The 24,821-nt window shown below is 39.3% G+C and overlaps 2 protein-coding genes across 2 annotated transcripts; both read right to left on the bottom strand.

Moving 5' to 3' along the window:
- Positions 1 to 2,877: 2,877 nt before the first annotated feature.
- LOC146568345 (receptor-type tyrosine-protein phosphatase eta-like) lies at positions 2,878 to 18,288 on the bottom strand. The gene is made up of 11 exons (XM_085283496.1): positions 17,923 to 18,288; positions 17,568 to 17,813; positions 16,744 to 16,989; positions 16,361 to 16,615; positions 16,006 to 16,251; positions 15,182 to 15,427; positions 6,111 to 6,356; positions 5,134 to 5,379; positions 4,788 to 5,018; positions 3,907 to 4,164; positions 2,878 to 3,513 (listed from the first exon to the last, which is right to left on the bottom strand). Exons 1-11 carry the CDS (start codon positions 18,263 to 18,265, stop codon positions 3,305 to 3,307), a joined length of 2,772 nt encoding a protein of 923 aa, XP_085139622.1. The 5' UTR covers positions 18,266 to 18,288; the 3' UTR covers positions 2,878 to 3,304.
- A 115-nt stretch (positions 18,289 to 18,403) lies between these two features.
- Positions 18,404 to 24,220, bottom strand: LOC146568344 (tenascin-N-like). The gene is made up of 12 exons (XM_085283495.1): positions 24,113 to 24,220; positions 22,990 to 23,158; positions 22,509 to 22,763; positions 22,154 to 22,399; positions 21,771 to 22,025; positions 21,187 to 21,192; positions 20,161 to 20,409; positions 19,806 to 20,051; positions 19,558 to 19,677; positions 19,042 to 19,398; positions 18,687 to 18,932; positions 18,404 to 18,558 (listed from the first exon to the last, which is right to left on the bottom strand). Exons 1-12 carry the CDS (start codon positions 24,173 to 24,175, stop codon positions 18,404 to 18,406), a joined length of 2,367 nt encoding a protein of 788 aa, XP_085139621.1. The 5' UTR covers positions 24,176 to 24,220.
- Between the last annotated feature and the right edge of the window lie 601 nt (positions 24,221 to 24,821).

Genomic DNA, 24,821 nt, shown 5'->3' with positions numbered 1-24,821 from the left:
GTTGACTGGACTATGTGACAACTTAATGCAGTGCTTATATACCTTTGGTGCAGGACAGAGATGAAGGAATCATCATTGGTGGTGACATAAGAGATAAAAGTTACCAATAGAAAAGAAGGGGAGGCAGGAGGTTTGTAATGAGAGCTGTGTATGTATGTTTTCCTTTTAAAGTATAGAAGGATTCTTCGGCGTCTCTAGGACGCCCCTTTTACCAAGTAAACCCCACCCTATTCTCTCTACATCACCTCCAGTGATCTCTGTACATTGCCCACTGACAGTGCTGATGTACTTATGGTGGATGTATGTGGGAGCAAAGCTATGCAAACGCACACACATACAAATTCTAAGTACCAATCTAAAAAAAACAACTTTAGCTTTTAGATATGATACTTTATGTCCTTACAGCAATACAAATAATAATAAAAAACTAATAAATTCAGTTACAAGTAGCTTTAGATATGAATTTAACTGTTTTAAATTATTATCATTACGAAGGTTGTTACTATGGTAAAATGTTCTTAAAATTCTGTTACTTAAAATACTAATGCAACCTGAAAAGAGGATAGATTCTTTTTGTTTTCACTTTTTAAAATGCATTTACAATTGCTATGCAACATCCATATCACTGTACATATCAGCACACATGCAAAACTAGTTCAAGTTCAAGTTTTAATCCTGAAAACCGGATTTAATGTGACTAAGTGTGACCCAAATACTGTGACAGGGAGTTGCCTGAGTGGAGGTTCCTTGGTTCATCGTACCAGGCTCAGCTGTGCTCATGCCCCACATCACTTCCTCATAAACCGTTCACCATTACAGATGCCTCAATGTGAACAGGTCGGGTTAAAAGAAAAAAGCATGTCGCTGATTGTAAACCCGTTCTTGTGATCATCTCTCTGCTCTCCACAGCAGACTGAGGTGTTTACTGTTTCCGGCAACCTGCCAAACCTCATGTCAAGGCTGCCTCATGATTCTTGTGTTCCTGCATGTGCAAGCAGATGACTCACTGAAGCGCTGATTGCAGTGCTGACATTAAATAGTACATGCCGTGCATGCCATGCACTGTGGTGTCAGAAGTGTCCCAGAGTGCCCAAGTGTTTACATCTGTGTCTGAAATACTTTGTTTCATCAATCACATGATGATAATAAACCAAATGCATTGATCATTTGAAACTTTTAAATAAATAAATATAAGTATGTTTTATTAATGTTGCTTAGTGGGAAAAGACCAAAAATCTACCAAAAACAGTATATAAAATGGGAACACAAGTTCTATATAAAACTAGTAATAAAGGAATAAAGAAAAATGTGTTTACTTTAAAGTAATGTTTTTAAAACAACAGTGGAATCTGGTTCCACTTCAAATGAAACCAAATAAACCAGATTTATCTTTTTATCCATCTCCATCTCTAATAGGCCCCCTCTGTTCTGGACAGGATGAGCACATTAATGAACATGATGGTATTAATTATATCTCTATTATGTAAAAAAAACAACAAAAAAACAAAACAAATCAAAGCAACTCAGCTTAGAGGTGGAAACGTGGACTCTGGAAAAACCCGGCACTCACCCGGACCATGACAATCAGTATGTAGTGTCACTAACACTGTGGGCCTCTATAGGGTTCTCTGGTCCCTTCCTCAATCTTGTCCTTCAGTGCTGCAACCACTGCATGTCATTAACGTTCTTCTCGTTCCAGGAGATTTTCCCCTTCTCTATACTCTCCTGGGAACATTAATCCATCAGTGTCAGATGAACTGTTCAAACTGTACCTCAGCTGCCTGACCTCTTCACTCTTAACCTTACCTTGTTAACAGAAAGCAGGGGAGTTAGTTAGAGGATTAGACTGGTGACATGAAAGCAGATCCTGAGAAGTAATGAACAAGGCTGCACGCGAGCACATAGATATGATAGGCGGTAAATTAGGCAGAAGGTATGGACCCAAACTTAGTGCTGACATATGTTCATAACACTGGAATAAGGATCAGTAATTACAGGATTGCACTGAGAATTTTCATGGATAAACTGCAAGGGGATCTGTATGAAGTCTACATGAAGTCATAATCTGAGCATTATTATTATTATTATTAGTAGTAGTAGTAAAACCAACAAAATAACTTAATTAAATATATCTTCTTTTACTGCTGATACTGTGCCATTGTGACTCCTACTATAAACTGTCAAATAGAAATGTGGACCATGCTTTATTTGTGGGTAAGGAAAAGCTGTCTCTGTCTCCCCCTACTGGTTGTCATTAGGAACAACATATCCCAACAAATCTGGAAACTGTAATAGCTCCTCTGCAATACAGCCAGATGTTCAGCAGTTGTTCGGCTTGGATGGACATATTTTTGCACCATAGATTAGTCTTTAAAAATAAAAGCAAACACTACAAACTAAAATTTTGGATCATTTGAAGACATCAGGGGTTTTATAACAATATTACATAAAAGTAAACTCCTATAGAGCCGATTTGGAACAAGTTTTTCATCATATTAATGTTACATGGTTAAACAGATTTCTTGAACATGAGAGAGCGCATTCTTTTTAACTGCTTCGATTGCAATTTTTTTTCCCCCTCTTTGAACACAGGGTGAACTTTTACAGTAACATTCCCATCTTACTGATCACAGGACATTCATTCTAATGCTTCTAAATTTTTCTTTTTTAAATCTATCAACATGCAGTGTTTGAACAAGGCTCAGAAGGTGATAGATGCAAACAGAGGACATGGGAAGTATCATGAAATTTGCAACACTGAGGGTTATGTGGAGAAGTAACACAATTGTCTAAAAAAGGAGACAGTGAGACACAATCACGAGCAAAAACAAAAGGTTTTTATTAAAGATGAATCTTAAAGTAAGTGCCGGGCTGCTACTACTAACTAACACAGGAACAAACACAGCAGAGACCGTTCAACAAAGCAATTCACAGATTCTCCTCAGAGAAAGCCTAAGCGGTCACAAACACACACAGATCACATGAAGCAAAGTCAAAAGGCACTTTGGCACTGGCAGTGTCTTCTGCATCAATTTGAGCTCCTCAGATTACATTTCCTCCACGGGAAAAAGTGTGGTTTCTAAGACAGGGCAGAGAGCGCACTAAACTAAACTAAACTAAACTAAACTAAACTAAACTAAACTAAACTAAACTAAACTAAAACAATACTTTCGCCATATGAAACTAGTACTTTTCTTGCCTAAAAATGAGTACTTTTTAATCTAAATTGAGTACTTAGAGTACTTAGTAGAATATTTTTTATCTAGTTTTTAAACTAACCAAGTACATAACTGGTCTCTTCTGCTTAGAAGTCATGCTCGGTGCCAAGCACTGTGACATTGTCATAGTCTTCATATAATTCATCTCCTCCTCCATCACACTTGGTCATCTCCATGGAGACAGCTGGATTGTTTGTCATCTTCCTGCTCCAGTAGATAGACAGAAGCAGACCAGTAGAAAAGCAGTAAGGACTGAAGACCACTAGATGGCGGAAGAGTCTCAGCACAAATGAACCTGAGTGGGCGCCAGTTAAATTTAAATTAGGGATGTTTTGTGTTGTAGCATTGAGACAGACTATTTATGTTTTGTCAAATTTAATAGCTGTGTCAATGAAATGGCATTTAGGGACAGTATACAGTGCTCTCTTTATGACTTCTAAGCTTTTTGCATATTTGTTAAAATGAGGTTTTTCAGATCACACATTTCATATTAGACGAAGATAACTCAAGTAAATTAACTTCTAAAGGGAGCAAAAGCATTATTAAAATACAACGAAGTTAAAAAATGTAGAGGTTTATTTTTAAACTTGAGTGAAATGAAACGATTTGTAATCAAGTCAAAGTTGAAAATACTGTATGTTGTTATGATTACAAGCAGTAACATGGTAATGTAGTTACTTTTACTCACCCCTTGGATCAGTTTGGCAGTAAAACACATGCGGTTCAGAACTCCTCACCCCAGACAGTGAAGTTACAGACACCTTATATTTTTTGGCAGGTTGGAATCCATCGATTATGATCTCAGTTTCAGGACTAGCTACTGTGTGAGTCTTTCCAGCCACATTCACCTCTGCATTGGTCCACTCGCCCTCTGGAACTGTCCATTTAATAAGAACAGAGTATCCAGCTGCCCAGTACTCACAGTGAGCATTTAGATTAGGAGGAACTGAGTAAAACAAGAAAAAGGTTTTACAGTCACAACTAAAGCAGAAAATATATGACTTACAGTGAGTATAATTAAACTTTTTATACTATAAAACAGAGTCTATGAAAAGTGCATCATTTTAAAATTTGTTCTCAAATAGAAAGATTATTTGTTTTACTTTTAATTCAAAGCAGTACCCTACAGTTTATAAAGTTTATTATATTTTTGGAATTTTCATATAAAAACTAAAAATAAAGACCTCAACATTGACACATTAGATATTGAAAGAATTACTCATTTTCTGTTTTAACCTTTTTAATTTCTTGAGCTAATTCATCAGAATGAATTCTTCAGTTAGTAATAAAATGATAGTTAGTTAAAGCTCATATATTAATACTGAATCATATTATGTAACTGTGTTAACCTGTGGTATGTAGGTATGTTAACAAAATTATTTTTCTGCAATAAACCTTTTTAAGATTAAAAATTGAATGCAAGGGTGAAAACTAAAAATTAAAAATTAAATTAAATAAATTCACAGATAACCTTTCTGTAACCAATATGAGTGAATACTTTATGATCTTAAAAACTAATTTACAGATTAAAAATATGCTAGTCCTTCAAATGGTTTCTGTTGTACTCACGAATTGTTAATTTGTGTTCACACTGCAGGAAAACTCTGGAAGACTTTTCATAGACAAGAGAGATGTTATAGGTGGCACCAGGGTAAAGTCCAGTAAACGACACATTTTCACGTCCATCACTGACATGAACGTTAGATCCATTATAGGCGCTTCCGGTCGAGAACAAGCCTTCAATCTTTGCTTTGATTGATGAGTTGGTAACTTTCCAGTCTGCACTGGCACAGTCTATGGCTGAAATAGAGGAGAAAACAGTTATATGCATGAACCTGCTTCTTCTTTTTTACACAACTCATTGAAAAGAGACAAGAAAAAGTTATAAAAGTCTAACAGAGATAATTTTTTTTACCTGTTACAGTGAAATTCGTATAAGGAGTGCTCCTGAGTCCAGCGAACACTGTGGTTAAGTTGAAATCATACTGTGATCCAGGCTGAAGAGATGTCACTACTTTTCTGATTGTATCTGAGGAGACGTCTGACACACCACCATTGATTTGAAGCTCGTATTGCCAGGCTTTATTCATGTTCTCCCACTCTAGAGTTATGCTGTTAGCAAATCGTTCAGTCACACTGACCCAAGGCACCACTGGTGGAACTGAAAAAACAAAACTCAGAAGTGGAATTTGTTCATCTTTTTCTTTTAAAATGAAATAGCTACATGTGACTGTGTAACATACAGGAGCATAGAGCTAGTTCAGTTATCACAAGCTTTTACATACTTAAGTCTGAGTAGGTGTGTGAGCTAAATGGCTCAGCATCAATGTATGTTTCCAATCAGGTGATCAGATCAGTCAAAATTAAATAAATAAATAGTGTGTACTAATAATATAATAATTAGATAATTATTGTATAAAATATAATAATTAAGCATGCTGCTCGCTAAGAGCACATTATCCATATTTGTTGCTCTATCACAAGCACAAGCCTATCATCAGGGTTAGATGCACACTTCCTTCTTCACAGAGATATGGTTGGTGGGTGGAGCCAGGATGAATAAATGGCACTGCAGGCCAGAAGGAAAATATAGAATATCGACTTGGACTTATATTGTCCATTTAAATATATTATATCAGGAGCTAAAGATGAAATAAAGACAATTTTACAAAGTCTGATTCACAATGTTTCATCCTTAAGTAACCATTGATGTTTCCTAAGCCTTTAGAAAGTATAAAAGTTAAATTTCAAATTCTAATGTCCCCTGTCTAATGTTGTAAATGTACATCAGACAAAAAATAGGAAAATTTAACAAATGTTTATGTTACGAGAAGCTAGTATATAAGCATGTTCCCCAAAAAAATGAGAAAATATAGAGAAATTACATCTCACCAGTGACTGCGATGCAGTTTACTCCACTGCTTCTGACATTTCCAAACACAGTGAAGAGAGTGAAATTGTATCTGGTTCCACTGGTCAAATTTAACACTCTGTATTCTTTTTCAGAATTACTAATGTTGATCTCTCTTTCATTAAATGCAAGAATGTATTTGTCGATGTTGGGGACTGTTTTCCACTCCAGAGTTATGCTGGTCTCATTTTGTCCATTTTTCTTAAAGTCGTCAGCATAACGAGGAGCTAGAATAGAAAAACGTACAAAGAAGAAACTGTAACAACATTTTCTGTCAGACACAGAAACATGGAGCGAGGCTTCAGTTTCAGTATTTTTATCAGTCCTTTTGAAAAATATTAGGTGAGCTACACTCTTCTGTTTCTGAGAAACCTTAAACATCATTATAGAGCTCTGCCCTTGTTCATGTTGTAGAGGAGCATCAACTGTGGAACATTTTAAAGGACTATGACTGTTTTAGATGTTTTTAATCTGTTAGCCTGCACCAGGTTAGCAGTAAGCAGTCTAGGATTATAGGTCGGGTTAGTATTTGACATATTCAAATTGGAAAATTGAACAAATGTTTATGTTATTATACTGTAGGATGTATTCTGGAATGTTTTTAACCTTGTTCCACTCCAGTGGTATACTCATCTCATTTTGATGCACCACAGTCACATTATTAACACTTTGTGGAGCTAAAGATAACAGAGGAAAGTGGCTTTGATTAAAAAAAAACACACACACACAAAAAAAAAAACAACAACTCTCCATCAGCTAAAGTTTCTTTTTTTTTTTTTTTTTTTTTTTTTTTTCTAAATGACATCAGAAACAGCAGTATGCGACATTACGTGATGGCAGAGCTTCAGTTCATCCTTTGTCATTTTTTTTTTTTTTTTTTTTTTTTTTTTTTTCTAAATGACATCAGAAACAGCAGTATGCGACATTACGTGATGGCAGAGCTTCAGTTCATCCTTTGTCATTTTTTTTTTTTTTTTTTTTTTTTTAATAAATAGGACAGGGGGAATGAATGAGACAGAGAGGGGGAGAGAAAGAAAGAAAACCAAAGGGGAGAAGAGACGGTGAGAAGGGGGGGGAAGAGAGACAAAAAAAAAAAAAAAAAAACTCCTGGGTCACCTGTATGGAGAAAAAAAAACAAACAAACAAACAAACAAAAACAAACAGAGGAGACAGCAAACAACAAAGAGCAACATAATAATAGAGAAAACAAAGCACCATCACAATAAACTAGCTAGTCATAGATATCAGTATTTACTAAGTAATAAACGATATTGTGCAGCACGCAAGATAGACAGCGCACAGTGTGCTTTGAGGCAGCAGCCAAGAAAGCTTTAGTCCGCGTCTGTGAATACCCATGTGTGCATACCTGTGTGGATCAGCATGCTTGCATTCCAAAGGTTTCTCCATGTAATGATCTGCTAGGGAGTGTGGGGGGGCCACAGCCCCGTCCTCCAGGGTGTGAAGCGGGTATGGAGGAGATCAAAACTCCAGACATCCAGAGGCCCCCAGAACACAAGAGACCATGGAAGACCAACAGAGGGGCAGCCGCGCCACTGTCCCAGTAAGAGCTGAGGAGAGTCCCAGATGAGGGCTCGCCCAGCAGCCGCGGAGCAGAAGTCAGGGGGAGTTGCAGTGACGCGCCCGTGAGCTCCGCCGGCCCCCAGCTGCGCCTGAGTGACCGAGCCCTAGGCCGAGAGGCCGGGGGCACCCCACCTCCAAAGGGGCCCGAGCGAGCCCCAGGCCCCAGGCCCCGACAAGCGGCCGCCAAGGAGTGAGCCGGTGTGCACCCGGACGCCCACCCCCAGACACAAAGAACCACCAACACACCGACACCTGAGGGAGTCCGCCACCGGCAGGGGAAGTGGTGGTGGGTGGAGATAGGCCTCCAAACCTTGGAGGGCCTGAGGTGTCCCCAGAGAGGTGGCGTCTGATACCCAACCTGACATATAGACACAGACATACAGGCACACACAGACACAAACATCCATTTCCACCCTCATGCTCTCATATGCACTCACTCCACACTCAACCAACGTAGAGACAGACATAAAGAGACGCTGTACACACAATCACACTCCCCAAGCGTACTCTACAAACCGGGTCTAGGTACCCTTGCCCCTGGAGGGGGGAATTGCACCCAGACCCAGGTGGTGTTACCCTTTTCCCTGCGGTGGGGAGAGGCAGACCACCCCGACTCCGCAGCAGCAGGGAGGCCCCACACCCCAGACCGCAGTCGGACGGCCAACTCCTCCTACTAGCCCTCCCGCTCCAGCAGGCCGCAGAGAATGGGGGTGGGAGAAGACTCCAAACCTCCCTCCACCCGCTCATTGTAGTGTTGATGCATATGTGTTCTAAGGTGCAATTAAAACCCAGGAGGGCATGGAGCTACCTGCCAAGGAGCAGCAGGTAAGCGCATAGTCCCTCCTGCTAACCCTCAATGACTAAGTGTATTTAAAATTGAGAGGTGGGCAACGACGTCAGGGGTGAGGTGTACACCCTGATGGTGATTTGGACTCCGTGATTGTGCCCACCCCCAAGATCCTATATGTATGTGTAATGAGAGTGTGAATAATGTGAATGTCTAAGTTGTGGGATAAAATTGAGGCAGAGGCAGCCAGAAGGGGACGGGGGGGGGGGGGGGGGGGGGGTAGCCTCCTCTGCACCCTGGTGACATACCCCCACTCCAAGGCCCTGCATGTGTGGGTGGTTGTGGAGGAGCGGGAAGAGGGAGGCAGCTGGAGATGGGGAGGGAAGGAAGGGAGGGGCAGGTAACCCCTCCCTGGGGCCAGCTCCCCCGCTGACCCCAGTAGGCACTCCCACCCTCCGCGACCCGCCAGGGAAGGGGGGCCCAGGCCCATCAGACCGGGGCCCAGTGCAGTAGCGCCCCCCCGGCTCCACAGAGCCCTGGACAGTCCACCCAACCCCACCACAGAGAAAACTGCACCCACCCCACCAACCACACATCTTCCAGACTACTTAAGACGGTAAACGCCCAGGCTGAGATCTTCCTCCACCTCTCCTGTATCTCCCCCTCCTGCAGAGAGTTCCTGAGAGAAGAAAGCTCCTGCAAGATGTGACCATCCCCCCCACCAGTTGAAGAGCCCCCCAGGCGGCTCGATGCACCGGCGGCACCCTGCTCCAGGGCCGGGCCCCCATGCACCCACCCGCCCACAACCCCGGCAACACACCAACCAGGACCCGAGCCCCCGAGGCCCGGCCCGGGCCCCAGCCCAGAGATGGAGCGCCCCCAGAACCTCACGCCCATCCCGGACCCACCCAGGGGCAGCCAGGTTGCCAGGTCAGTAACCCGCGTCCGTCAGCACAGACCCTCCCCTAGCCCCGCTGCACACAGCCGCGAGGAAACAGTCACCTGAGAGCCCTCAACCGGACGTGACCGCTACCCCGGGTTGAGCCCCCCAAGGAAGATGCCTCCGGGGAACCCCCCGACGCCCTAAGCCTGTCCCTACCCCCTCACCAATCACAACAGTGAAGGCGGGACCAAACTATGACCCCCCACCCCCACTAGGTGATGGAGCTGATAAAAGGGGCCCAGAGCAATTGATCTAATGTGGTGGCAGAGGCTGTGTCAAGACTAATGTAATCTAATAGATAATTTCTATATTGGTTAGAATTAAGATTATTTTTATTTTTCCAGTTCATGAGGACTGTTTTCTTGGCTATGCATAGGGCAGTGAAGATCATATGGGCTATATTCTTTTCTGAAGTGACATTATCTAAGCTGCCCAACAAACACACTAAGGGGGAGGTTGGAATGTTACATTTCAGACATTTTGATAAGTCTTCACATATCTCGCGCCAAAACTTTTGCACTGGTGGACAGAACCAAAGAGCGTGGATGTAATTGTCTGGTGTATTGCCTTGACAGTGTGAGCAGTTGTTGGAAGATGTAAAGCCCATCTTGAACATCCGATGACCTGTATAGTGCACTCTATGAAGTATTTTGTATTGTATTAATTGCAGACTGGGATTTTTAATTAATTTAAAAGTTTTTAAGCAAATCTGAGACCAGAAGTTTTGGTCTAGGTTGACTGATAAATCTGCTTCCCACTTTGCAGTAGGAAGGGATATTGATTCATCTAATTTAGAAAGTGTTCTGTATATTTTAGATAATAATTTGGGGGATTTAAGAGTAAGAAAATGTGCCGCACTTGGTGGTGTTTGTAATTCAACTTGACTGAGGTTAAATTTCTTTTTTACTATGGATTTAATTTGTTGATATTCTAAAAACCTTGTCTTGTTGATCCCATATTGTTCAACTAGTCTGTCAAATGGAATAAATTCTGTTCCCTCTAATATATGTTCTAAGTATTTAATTCCTTTACAACTCCATTCTGGGAAATTAATCATATTATTGTTTTGTAATATGTCAGGGTTATTCCAGATAGGTGTACGTTTGCATGGGATTAATGAAGACTCCGTTATTTTTAGAAACTCCCACCATGCTGTTAGAGAAAAGCTGATGTTGATACTTTTAAAGCATTCATGTCTTTTGATGTTTGAGCTAATAAATGGTAGGTCTGAAATCTCTAGATCCTTGCATAGTGCCTGTTCAACATCTAGCCAGGGCTCAACTAAGAAGGTATGTTTTAACCATTCTGAGATGAACTGAAGCCTGTTGGCTAAGAAGTATTGGTGAAAATTAGGCAGATCTAATCCTCCTCTATCCTTGGTTCTTTGTAGCGTTTTTAAGCTAATACGCGGGGGTTTATCTTTCCAAAGGAATTTGGAAATATATGAATCCAGAGATCTGAACCAATCTTGTGATGGTTTGTTAGGGATCATCAAAAATAAGTAATTTATTTTTGGCAAGATCATCATTTTTATAGTGGCGACCCTTCCCATGAGTGATATGGGTAAAGATTTCCATCTAGTCAGATCGCCTTCTACTTTCTTTAGAAGTGGGATGTGGTTTAGTTTAGTTAAGTCTGAAAGCTTAGGAGAGATATTAATACCTAAATATTTAATATTTCCGGATTGCAGTGGGGCAGAGGAAGAATTATGGAAGGAGCAGTTAATGGGGAGAACTGTAGATTTTGGCCAGTTAATTGAATAATCTGAAACTCTTGAAAACCAGTTTATTAAAGTAATTACCTCAGAGAGGTTGGTTTGTGTGTTTTGCAGAAAAAGCAACACATCATCCGCATAGAGACTGATTTTATGTTCTATGTTCTTACATTTTATGCCCTTAATTGTTGTAGCCTGTCTAAATGCTGCTGCTAGAGGTTCGATAAAAATTGCAAAAAGTGAGGGGGAGAGTGGGCATCCCTGTCTGGTGCCCCTCAGGAGACAGAAGCTGGAGGATGTCTGGTCATTTGTTCTGATACGAGCCGTTGGGGAATTGTATAATATTCTTATCCAGTTTATGAAAGAGTTTCCAAAACCAAATTTGTGTAAAGTTGCGAATAAAAATTTCCAATTAACTCTGTCAAATGCTTTTTCTGCATCTAGAGATAATATTATGGCTTCGATGTTTTTATCGTATGAGTAGTCTATTAAATTAAGTAATCTACGAGTGTTTGTTGAGGAGTGCCGACCTTTTATGAAACCAGTTTGGTCAGGATGAATTAAGAGGGGGGTCATTTTCTCTAATCTCTTTGAGAGAGCTTTGCAGATTATTTTAAGGTCTACATTTAAAAGAGAAATTGGACGATAGCTTGAGGGAAATAAAGGGTCTTTGCCTGGTTTTAGCAGGAGACTAATGTTGGCAGAATTCATATTTGGTGGTAGTCTGCCCTTTTCCTCGATTTCCTGCAACATGCTGTGGAATACTGGTGCCAAAATTGTCCAGAATTCTTTGTAGAATTCTGCAGGGAAGCCGTCTGGACCTGGAGCCTTATTATTGGGCATACTTATCAGGGCTTCCTGGAGTTCACTTGGCGTCAGTGGCGAATCCAATTCCATTGCTTGACTGTCTAGTAATTTTGGAAGAGTTACGTTGTCAAGAAACAGATCAATTTCATTTTTAGATGGGTTTATTTGTGGTGAGTATAAAGTTTCATAGAAATCCCTAAAAATGTTGTTTATTCTTCCAGGATCATATATTGTGTTCCCCGATAAATCTTTAGCAGCACATATAGTTGTTTTTTCTTTATTTATTTTTAGCTGGTTAGCTAGAAATCGACCTGATTTGTTACTGTGTTCAAAATTCTGCAAGCGAAGTCTTTGTATAAGGAATTGTGTTTTTTTATTAATAGTTTCATTTAATTCTAGTTTTGTTTTGCATATTTTGTTCAATGTTTCCTGATCTTGGTGGGACGCATAGGCTTCTTCTAGTGATTTGATGTTTTTTTCTAATTCCTGAATATTTTTGTTTTCTTCTTTCTTTTTGTGTGATGAGAAAGAAATTATTTTACCTCTCATCACAGCTTTCCCTGCTTCCCATAGAACAGAAGCAGATATTCCGGGAGTGTCATTAAAGTCTAAATATGAAGTCCATTCCTTTTTAAAGTATTTAATAAAGTCTTCATCTTTAAGTAGTGATATATTAAATCTCCAGTTTTTACTTGGCGTAGTATTATTCTTGTGCATTAGTGTTAAAGATACAGGAGCATGATCGCTGACAGCTATAGGATGAATCTCAGTGTCTGAAATGTCACACAGCAGTGAGCTGCTGACCAAAAAATAATCCAGACGAGAGTAAGAGTGATGAACATGCGAGAAAAAAGTATATTCCTTACTGGTGGGGTGAAGAGAGCGCCATGCATCGCAAAGACCAAAGTCGTTCATATACTGTTTGATTATATTTGTGGACTGCCAATTACGCTGAGTTCCTGTTGTGTTGAGCCTATCCATTTCTTCATTTAGTCCAAGGTTGAGGTCACCGCCAAGAATGAGTGTGCAATCAAGGTGTTCAGAGAGTGCACTAAAAAAACCGTGGAAGAATGAGGGTTCATCAACATTTGGACCATATATACTAACAATACATAGTTTTTTGTTCAATATTGATAGTTTAATAATTAGAAATCTACCCTCTGGATCTATAACTGTATCGAGTACTGTAAAATTAACATTTTTATGTATTAAAATTGCTACTCCCCGTTGTCTAGAATTATAACCGGCTGCAAACACGTTAGGAAACTCAGGTGTTTTAAGTTCATTTAAACCTGTGACAGGTTTGTGAGTTTCTTGTAATAAAACAACATCTGCCTGTAGTTTTTTAAGCTGGTTAAATATTTTTAACCTCTTTCCTCTGGTGCCAGCTCCATTTACATTCCATGTGACAAACCTCAGCATGCCCATAATTGTGTGTGTATGTTTAATGATGTATGCTGGGTGTTTCGTTTAGACAGGTGGAGAGAATATGGAAACATCCCTTGTTTGTAAATAGAAAGAGAAAAAGAAGTGTGGTGAGAGACTCCATAAGTCTGACTATGTGTGTGAATATTCACTAATATGAACAAGCGTGGCTTGCTTATGTGTCCTGCAAGTCTGTGCGTGCTGTGAGGCTGTTGTGAATGTGCTGCCGTTGAGCTGATGTGTTTGCGTGATCGTGTTGTGAAAATATGGAGAAATAGAGGGTGTTGTTTGTAGGTGAGTGGGGAAGTAGGTGACCACAGCAGTGAAAGACAAGAGAAAGAAAGAAACCACATGAACTGTGAGCGACAACAAAAAAAAGGAAACGAAACGGAAACATTCCAATTAAAGCAATGACGGAGGGTGACGGTGTTATATCTGCTATGACATCCTACTGATATTACTAGGTTAAACACATTTTAAAGGAGAAAGTGTGAATGAATAAGAAAAGAGTGTAGCGGGTTCTTATCTGGAGTGCAGTCAGTATAACCACGGTGTGGTGCCGGGGTCGCGGTACAGCTGTCCGTCCACGTAGAGCCGGTCCACAGCGATGACAGCACGGGAGCCTTTCTGGATAAAGCTACGTCGAACTGGGAACAGGACCTTGCGTCGTTCCAGGATCTCTTTGGGGAACTGGTCGTTCACGCTGAAGTCCGTTCCTTTCAGCTCTCTGCCGCGACTCTTCACCTGTTCCTTCTGTTTGAATTGACTGAATTTGGCCACAATAGGCCGTGGTCTCCCGGTCCGCGACCGCGCGCCCCCCAAGCGATGTACTCTATCGAAGTCGATGTTCTTTACGGTGTCCTCCGGCAGCTTCAGGTGGATTTTAATGAAGCTTTTCACCGTTGCCTCTGCGTCCTCTCCGGCAGTTTCTGGAATACCAGAAAACACAAGATTATCTCTCATGCTACGGGCTTGTAGATCGATAACGGACTCTTTTATTTTTTTATTTTCAATGTTTAGCTGGGTCACGTTATCGGTGAGAGATTTAACCGACTCCCGTAGCGTGGCATTTTCAGCGGCAAGCGTTTCCACCTGCCGCTGGCTGAATTCCAGGGATTCTCTCAGAGATTTAAATTCCCGGTGTAAGATCTCCACCAGGGACAGCCTCGCATCGAAACTGGACAATCGCTTGTCGATTGACTCCAGGATTTCTGCGATGTCTTTGCCGGCAGGCGATGTTGTACCGGGGGAGTCTGCCTGGCGACTTCTCTTCGATGACAGCGTCTCGATTTTGGCCGGGGAAGATGCACTCTGGGCCTTATGCATTACTAAATCTTGAAAACAGCGGTCGATGTAATCTTGGAGAGCGTCTAAACTCTCCCCGTTGTCCTCCAGGGTGTTAGAGATGATAAAACAGATGTTGTTAGTTATATGACAATTGATTAGTATATTTGGTAATACTGAAGCTTGGAAAACCTTTGTTAAACTCTATGCTACCATTTGCTTTTTCTCCGCCAAAATCTCCGGCGTCTGACGTCACCTACAACATCACTTCCGTCACTTACCTCACTTCCGTCCCCATCAGATGTTGTTAACCTTGTTCCACTCCAGTGGTATACTCATCTCATTTTGATGCACCACAGTCACATTATTAACACTTTGTGGAGCTAAAGATAACAGAGGAAAGTGGCTTTGATTAAAAAAAAACAACAACTCTCCATCAGCTAAAGTTTCAAGTACTAATGAGCCGGTCCATCCTGGTTTATCTGTCTATGTTAGAGAAAATATATCTTACCAGTGACTGCGATGCAGTTTACTCCACTGCTTCTGACATTTCCAAACACAGTGAAGAGAGTGAAATTGTATCTGGTTCCACTGGTCAAGTCTGACACTCTGTATTCTTTTTCAGAATTACTAATGTTGATCTCTCTTTCATTAAACACAAGAATGTATTTGTCGATGTTGGGGACTGTTTTCCACTCCAGAGTTATGCTGGTCTCATCTTGTCCATTTTTCTTAAAGTCGTCAGCATTACGAGGAGCTAGAATAGAAAAACGCACAAACAAGAAACTGTAACAACATTTTCTGTCAGACACAGAAACATGGAGCGAGGCTTCAGTTTCAGTATTTTTATCAGTCCTTTTGAAAAATATTAGGTGAGCTACACTCTTCTGTTTCTGAGAAACCTTAAACATCATTATAGAGCTCTGCCCTTGTTCATGTTGTAGAGGAGCATCAACTGTGGAACATTTTAAAGGACTATGACTGTTTTAGATGTTTTTAATCTGTTAGCCTCCACCAGGTTAGCAGTAAGCAGTCTAGGATTATAGGTCGGGTTAGTATTTGACATATTCAAGTTGGAAAATTTAGCAAATGTTTATGTTATTATTCTGTAGGATGTATTCTGGGATGTTTTTAACCTTGTTCCACTCCAGTGGTATACTCATCTCATTTTGATGCACCACAGTCACATTATTAACACTTTGTGGAGCTAAAGATAACAGAGGAAAGTGGCTTTGATTAAAAAAAAACAACAACTCTCCATCAGCTAAAGTTTCAAGTACTAATGAGCCGGTCCATCCTGGTTTATCTGTCTATGTTAGAGAAAATATATCTTACCAGTGACTGCGATGCAGTTTACTCCACTGCTTCTGACATTTCCAAACACAGTGAAGAGAGTGAAATTGTATCTGGTTCCACTGGTCAAATTTAACACTCTGTATTCTTTTTCAGAATTACTAATGTTGATCTCTCTTTCATTAAACACAAGTAGATAACTGTCACTGTTGGAGACTGTTTTCCATTGCAGATTTATGCTGGTCTCATTTTGACCAAGGGCCTCGAATTCTTCAGCATTACGAGGAGCTAGAATAGAAAAACACACACAAAAGAAACTAAAACAATGTTCCCAACAACATCTTGTATTTTGTTTATGTTTTAATTAGACTGAATGTTTTATTCAGTGCTCACTAACCTGTCACAGCACTGAATCTGTATCCACTGCTGTTGAGTCCATCAGACGTGGTGAAGAGAGTGAATGTGTAGTTTGTCCCAGCAGTCAGAGAAGTGACCACATGTACTATGGGTCCTTCTTCAGTTTTATTAATATCTTCTCTTATATTACCATATTGCAGTATGTATGTTGAGATGTTGTTAACCTTGTTCCACTCCAGTGGTATACTCATCTCATTTTGATGCACCACAGTCACATTATTAACACTTTGTGGAGCTAAAGATAACAGAGGAAAGTGGCTTTGATTTAAAAAAAACAACAACTCTCCATCAGCTAAAGTTTCAAGTACTAATGAGCCGGTCCATCCTGGTTTATCTGTCTATGTTAGAGAAAATATATCTTACCAGTGACTGTGATGCAGTTTACTCCACTGCTTCTGACATTTCCAAACACAGTGAAGAGAGTGAAATTGTATCTGGTTCCACTGGTCAAATTTAACACTCTGTATTCTTTTTCAGAATTACTAATGTTGATCTCTCTTTCATTAAACACAAGAATGTATTTGTCGATGTTGGGGACTGTTTTCCACTCCAGAGTTATGCTGGTCTCATCTTGTCCATTTTTCTTAAAGTCGTCAGCATTACGAGGAGCTAGAATAGAAAAACGCACAAACAAGAAACTGTAACAACATTTTCTGTCAGACACAGAAACATGGAGCGAGGCTTCAGTTTCAGTATTTTTATCGGTCCTTTTGAAAAATATTAGGTGAGCTACACTCTTCTGTTTCTGAGAAACCTTAAACATCATTATAGCGCTCTGCCCTTGTTCATGTTGTAGAGGAGCATCAACTGTGGAACATTTTAAAGGACTATGACTGTTTTAGATGTTTTTAATCTGTTAACCTCCAACAGGTTAGCAGTAAGCAGTCTAGGATTATAGGTCGGGTTAGTATTTGACATATTCAAGTTGGAAAATTTAGCAAATGTTTATGTTATTATTCTGTAGGATGTATTCTGGGATGTTTTTAACCTTGTTCCACTCCAGTGGTATACTCATCTCATTTTGATGCACCACAGTCACATTATTAACACTTTGTAGAGCTAAAGATAACAGAGGAAAGTGGCTTTGATTTAAAAAAAACAACAACTCTCCATCAGCTAAAGTTTCAAGTACTAATGAGCCGGTCCATCCTGGTTTATCTGTCTATGTTAGAGAAAATATATCTTACCAGTGACTGCGATGCAGTTTACTCCACTGCTTCTGACATTTCCAAACACAGTGAAGAGAGTGAAAGTGTATCTGGTTCCACTGGTCAAATTTAACACTCTGTATTCTTTTTCAGAATTACTAATGTTGATCTCTCTTTCATTAAACACAAGTAGATAACTGTCACTGTTGGAGACTGTTTTCCATTGCAGATTTATGCTGGTCTCATTTTGACCAACGGCCTCGAATTCTTCAGCATTACGAGGAGCTAGAATAGAAAAACACACACAAAAGAAACTAAAACAATGTTCCCAACAACATCTTGTATTTTGTTTATGTTTTAATTAGACTGAATGTTTTATTCAGTGCTCACTAACCTGTCACAGCACTGAATCTGTATCCACTGCTGTTGAGTCCATCAGACGTGGTGAAGAGAGTGAATGTGTAGTTTGTCCCAGCAGTCAGAGAAGTGACCACATGTACTATGGGTCCTTCTTCAGTTTTATTAATATCTTCTCTTATATTACCATATTGCAGTATGTATGTTGAGATGTTGTTAACCTTGTTCCAGGTCAGAGTTATACTGTTCTCATTTTGTGTGGTCACATTCACTCTGTCAACATTATCTGGAGCGGAAAAAGAAAAGACACACAGTGGTTGTAGTTCAAAAAATATTAGGTGAGCTACACTCTTCTGTTTCTGAGAAACCTTAAACATCATTATAGAGCTCTGCCCTTGTTCATGTTGTAGAGGAGCATCAACTGTGGAACATTTTAAAGGACTATGACTGTTTTAGATGTTTTTAATCTGTTAGCCTCCACCAGGTTAGCAGTAAGCAGTCTAGGATTATAGGTCGGGTTAGTATTTGACATATTCAAATTGGAAAATTGAACAAATGTTTATGTTATTATACTGTAGGATGTATTCTGGGATGTTTTTAACCTTGTTCCACTCCAGTGGTATACTCATCTCATTTTGATGCACCACAGTCACATTATTAACACTTTGTAGAGCTAAAGATAACAGAGGAAAGTGGCTTTGATTTAAAAAAAACAACAACTCTCCATCAGCTAAAGTTTCAAGTACTAATGAGCCGGTCCATCCTGGTTTATCTGTCTATGTTAGAGAAAATATATCTTACCAGTGACTGCGATGCAGTTTACTCCACTGCTTCTGACATTTCCAAACACAGTGAAGAGAGTGAAATTGTATCTGGTTCCACTGGTCAAATTTAACACTCTGTATTCTTTTTCAGAATTACTAATGCTGATCTCTCTTTCATTAAACACAAGTAGATAACTGTCACTGTTGGAGACTGTTTTCCATTGCAGATTTATGCTGGTCTCATTTTGACCAACGGCCTCGAATTCTTCAGCATTACGAGGAGCTAGAATAGAAAAACACACACAAAAGAAACTAAAACAATGTTCCCAACAACATCTTGTATTTTGTTTATGTTTTAATTAGACTGAATGTTTTATTCAGTGCTCACTAACCTGTCACAGCACTGAATCTGTATCCACTGCTGTTGAGTCCATCAGACGTGGTGAAGAGAGTGAATGTGTAGTTTGTCCCAGCAGTCAGAGAAGTGACCACATGTACTATGGGTCCTTCTTCAGTTTTATTAATATCTTCTCTTATATTACCATATTGCAGTATGTATGTTGAGATGTTGTTAACCTTGTTCCAGGTCAGAGTTATACTGTTCTCATTTTGTGTGGTCACATTCACTCTGTCAACATTATCTGGAGCGGAAAAAGAAAAGACACACAGTGGTTGTAGTTCAAAAAATATTAGGTGAGCTACACTCTTCTGTTTCTGAGAAACCTTAAACATCATTATAGAGCTCTGCCCTTGTTCATGTTGTAGAGGAGCATCAACTGTGGAACATTTTAAAGGACTATGACTGTTTTAGATGTTTTTAATCTGTTAGCCTCCACCAGGTTAGCAGTAAGCAGTCTAGGATTATAGGTCGGGTTAGTATTTGACATATTCAAATTGGAAAATTGAACAAATGTTTATGTTATTATACTGTAGGATGTATTCTGGGATGTTTTTAACCTTGTTCCACTCCAGTGGTATACTCATCTCATTTTGATGCACCACAGTCACATTATTAACACTTTGTAGAGCTAAAGATAACAGAGGAAAGTGGCTTTGATTTAAAAAAAACAACAACTCTCCATCAGCTAAAGTTTCAAGTACTAATGAGCCGGTCCATCCTGGTTTATCTGTCTATGTTAGAGAAAATATATCTTACCAGTGACTGCGATGCAGTTTACTCCACTGCTTCTGACATTTCCAAACACAGTGAAGAGAGTGAAATTGTATCTGGTTCCACTGGTCAAATTTAACACTCTGTATTCTTTTTCAGAATTACTAATGCTGATCTCTCTTTCATTAAACACAAGTAGATAACTGTCACTGTTGGAGACTGTTTTCCATTGCAGATTTATGCTGGTCTCATTTTGACCAACGGCCTCGAATTCTTCAGCATTACGAGGAGCTAGAATAGAAAAACACACACAAAAGAAACTAAAACAATGTTCCCAACAACATCTTGTATTTTGTTTATGTTTTAATTAGACTGAATGTTTTATTCAGTGCTCACTAACCTGTCACAGCACTGAATCTGTATCCACTGCTGTTGAGTCCATCAGACGTGGTGAAGAGAGTGAATGTGTAGTTTGTCCCAGCAGTCAGAGAAGTGACCACATGTACTATGGGTCCTTCTTCAGTTTTATTAATATCTTCTCTTATATTACCATATTGCAGTATGTATGTTGAGATGTTGTTAACCTTGTTCCAGGTCAGAGTTATACTGTTCTCATTTTGTGTGGTCACATTCACTCTGTCAACATTATCTGGAGCGGAAAAAGAAAAGACACACAGTGGTTGTAGTTCAAAAAATATTAGGTGAGCTACACTCTTCTGTTTCTGAGAAACCTTAAACATCATTATAGAGCTCTGCCCTTGTTCATGTTGTAGAGGAGCATCAACTGTGGAACATTTTAAAGGACTATGACTGTTTTAGATGTTTTTAATCTGTTAGCCTCCACCAGGTTAGCAGTAAGCAGTCTAGGATTATAGGTCGGGTTAGTATTTGACATATTCAAATTGGAAAATTGAACAAATGTTTATGTTATTATACTGTAGGATGTATTCTGGGATGTTTTTAACCTTGTTCCACTCCAGTGGTATACTCATCTCATTTTGATGCACCACAGTCACATTATTAACACTTTGTAGAGCTAAAGATAACAGAGGAAAGTGGCTTTGATTAAAAAACACACACACACACAAAAAAAAAAAACAACAACTCTCCATCAGCTAAAGTTTCAAGTACTAATGAGCCGGTCCATCCTGGTTTATCTGTCTATGTTAGAGAAAATATATCTTACCAGTGACTGCGATGCAGTTTACTCCACTGCTTCTGACATTTCCAAACACAGTGAAGAGAGTGAAATTGTATCTGGTTCCACTGGTCAAATTTAACACTCTGTATTCTTTTTCAGAATTACTAATGTTGATCTCTCTTTCATTAAACACAAGAATGTATTTGTCGATGTTGGGGACTGTTTTCCACTCCAGAGTTATGCTGGTCTCATCTTGTCCATTTTTCTTAAAGTCGTCAGCATTACGAGGAGCTAGAATAGAAAAACGCACAAACAAGAAACTGTAACAACATTTTCTGTCAGAAACAGAAACATGGAGCGAGGCTTCAGTTTCAGTATTTTTATCGGTCCTTTTGAAAAATATTAGGTGAGCTACACTCTTCTGTTTCTGAGAAACCTTAAACATCATTATAGAGCTCTGCCCTTGTTCATGTTGTAGAGGAGCATCAACTGTGGAACATTTTAAAGGACTATGACTGTTTTAGATGTTTTTAATCTGTTAGCCTCCACCAGGTTAGCAGTAAGCAGTCTAGGATTATAGGTCGGGTTAGTATTTGACATATTCAAGTTGGAAAATTTAGCAAATGTTTATGTTATTATTCTGTAGGATGTATTCTGGGATGTTTTTAACCTTGTTCCACTCCAGTGGTATACTCATCTCATTTTGATGCACCACAGTCACATTATTAACACTTTGTAGAGCTAAAGATAACAGAGGAAAGTGGCTTTGATTAAAAAAAAACAACAACTCTCCATCAGCTAAAGTTTCAAGTACTAATGAGCCGGTCCATCCTGGTTTATCTGTCTATGTTAGAGAAAATATATCTTACCAGTGACTGCGATGCAGTTTACTCCACTGCTTCTGACATTTCCAAACACAGTGAAGAGAGTGAAAGTGTAGTTTGTCCCAGCAGTCAGAGAAGTGACCACATGTACTATGGGTCCTTCTTCAGTTTTATTAATATCTTCTGTTATATTACCATATTGCAGGATGTATGTTGAGATGTTGTTAACCTTGTCCCACTCCAGTGGTATACTCATCTCATTTTGATGCACCACAGTCACATTATTAACACTTTGTAGAGCTAAAGATAACAGAGGAAAGTGGCTTTGATTTAAAAAAAACAACAACTCTCCATCAGCTAAAGTTTCAAGTACTAATGAGCCGGTCCATCCTGGTTTATCTGTCTATGTTAGAGAAAATATATCTTACCAGTGACTGCGATGCAGTTTACTCCACTGCTTCTGACATTTCCAAACACAGTGAAGAGAGTGAAATTGTATCTGGTTCCACTGGTCAAATTTAACACTCTGTATTCTTTTTCAGAATTACTAATGCTGATCTCTCTTTCATTAAACACAAGTAGATAACTGTCACTGTTGGAGACTGTTTTCCATTGCAGATTTATGCTGGTCTCATTTTGACCAACGGCCTCAAATTCTTCAGCATTACGAGGAGCTAGAATAGAAAAACACACACAAAAGAAACTAAAACAATGTTCCCAACAACATCTTGTATTTTGTTTATGTTTTAATTAGACTGAATGTTTTATTCAGTGCTCACTAACCTGTCACAGCACTGAATCTGTATCCACTGCTGTTGAGTCCATCAGACGTGGTGAAGAGAGTGAATGTGTAGTTTGTCCCAGCAGTCAGAGAAGTGACCACATGTACTATGGGTCCTTCTTCAGTTTTATTAATATCTTCTCTTATATTACCATATTGCAGTATGTATGTTGAGATGTTGTTAACCTTGTTCCAGGTCAGAGTTATACTGTTCTCATTTTGTGTGGTCACATTCACTCTGTCAACATTATCTGGAGCGGAAAAAGAAAAGACACACAGTGGTTGTAGTTCAAAAAAAGTTTAAAAAAGAACAAGAACTGAAGCACTGACTATACTGCTTTCACTCCTTTTTTGTTACATCGTCAGGAGCTGTGATGATTTGAGAGTGGTGTTCACCTTTTACCACAATAAAAACCCAGAATGACATTCACTTCAGTTTTACCGATCACCAACAAAAGTCGAAGTATAGTGTTTCATTCTTACGGGCTTTTGCTGTTGTAGATGTAGTTGTTTGTTCTGTTGAAGTTTGTGGAGTGGGACTTGTTTCAGCCAGTGGAATAAATTTTTGTGTTGTTTTTGCTGTACTTTTCTGTCCTGCTGTCACTGTCGTCGTCACTGTTGATGTGATTGTTGTATTGGAGTCAGTTGTGCCCTAAAAGCAGAAAAAGAGTGAAAACTACAGAATCTAAAATCTGTGAAAAAAAATCACCATTGAATACCCAGTTAACACGAGTCTGTGGCAGAGTCACAGAGCGATGTTTGCTGCTTTTAATTTCACATCTACATTATATCATAAACATTATGTGAACAGTAATACTTCGAGATATCCTCTGAGCTTTCTGCTTTATAAGAACAAAAACTTTCACTAAAAATAAAAAAAATAATGTGCAGGAAACACTTGGCTGAAGCTAAACCTTAGCTAAAAGCCTACCAGCCATTTGGCAGCTCTCCGGGTTTTATAGGTAGAAAAGCCAAATGGCTGGTCTCTGGGAGTTTAAGTATTAAGTCAGTGTCAAATTATTTTAGCATTTTATGTGTCAGCTTCTACAACTAGCAACATCTGTAACATAAAAATCACAGAGCTGGCAAAAAATCTATTAATTAAGTGTTTGCTTTTACTAAAAATGCAAATCATATGTATTATTATATTGTATATTATAGCTACAGTTACTTACAGTTACTGGCCTATGAAATATCTAACACATTTCTCCTCGGACACACTCTTTAAAATTCCACATCTGATTTGATTAAATCATTAAGTCTGTATCGTGTAAGTGTTTAAGATATTGTTGAATTTTCTTCTTTCATCCTCTTTTTGTTCTCAGAGGAAACAGATCGGTGTCGCAAAGAAGGAATAAATTCGTGTTTAAAAATCTGGAAAAGTCCAGAATTTTCATGCCGTTTAACAAGATTTTGTTGTTCTTGTATTTCTGTACAAACCAGTATTTCACAAAACATAACTATAGTGTTTCAAATACATAATGAAGCATGTCATGCATTTAGGCTTCACTGTGGTTTTGACTGCACTGCTTCCTTTTGTCGAGGGTAACCTACACTGAGCTTCACTATCTGATCACCATCAAAGTGAATGGTAAAAAAAACTTACCCAAAGTAGACTCAGGAAGACACAGAGCAACAAGTGGTCTGAGATAAGAGATAAAAGCTTCATCGTCTTCAGGACTCGTAACTGGCACACATACTACACATTCACCTCTGTTGGTATTTTGACAAAAACACAAATGATTTCTCAGCACCTGGGTGGTTACTGTCCAACACAGACTGTAATTCTTAACTATGCTCCTCTTGTAACCATATTAGCAAGTGGTGAAGTAAATAGCTGCTTCTCCTTTAGGGCCTCGCATAAATACAGAGACCTTTGCCCCGCCCATTTCTTCATTATTAACTGTCTGCTGCTTGTCAAGGGTACATTAATCAAGTTGTCTGTTTTATGTGTTTATTAAAGGTAATCACTTTACATTTTCTGTAACTGCTAGTTCATGCTGATTGTGTATTTAGATATAAATAAAAATGGGTTTTTACTGGGTGTTATTTTACATATTCTTTGATTTAGTGTTATTCATGTCATAGTCTTGTTTCTCAGTTATTCTTTGTAGTTTCTAGAATTTAGGTTGTGTTTCTGTGCCTCTCCCCTGTGTTCTTTCTTTCATACCTAGTCGTCCTCGGTCCCAGTGTCAAGTCCACATTTCAGTCTGTGTCTCATGTTTTCTGTTTTATTTTGATAGTTCCTTGTCTGGTATGTAGCATGTTCAGTTCTGAACATGAACATGTTACACACCAGCAGTATATGTTTGTTG

This window comes from Mchenga conophoros, linkage group LG8, assembly GCF_057382185.1.
Source record: "Mchenga conophoros isolate Kocher_MC1m ecotype Shallow Benthic linkage group LG8, M_conophoros_male_GT1.1, whole genome shotgun sequence".
Classification (NCBI taxonomy): Eukaryota; Metazoa; Chordata; class Actinopteri; order Cichliformes; family Cichlidae; genus Mchenga; species Mchenga conophoros.
This window is presented reverse-complemented; position numbering and strand designations above follow the sequence as displayed.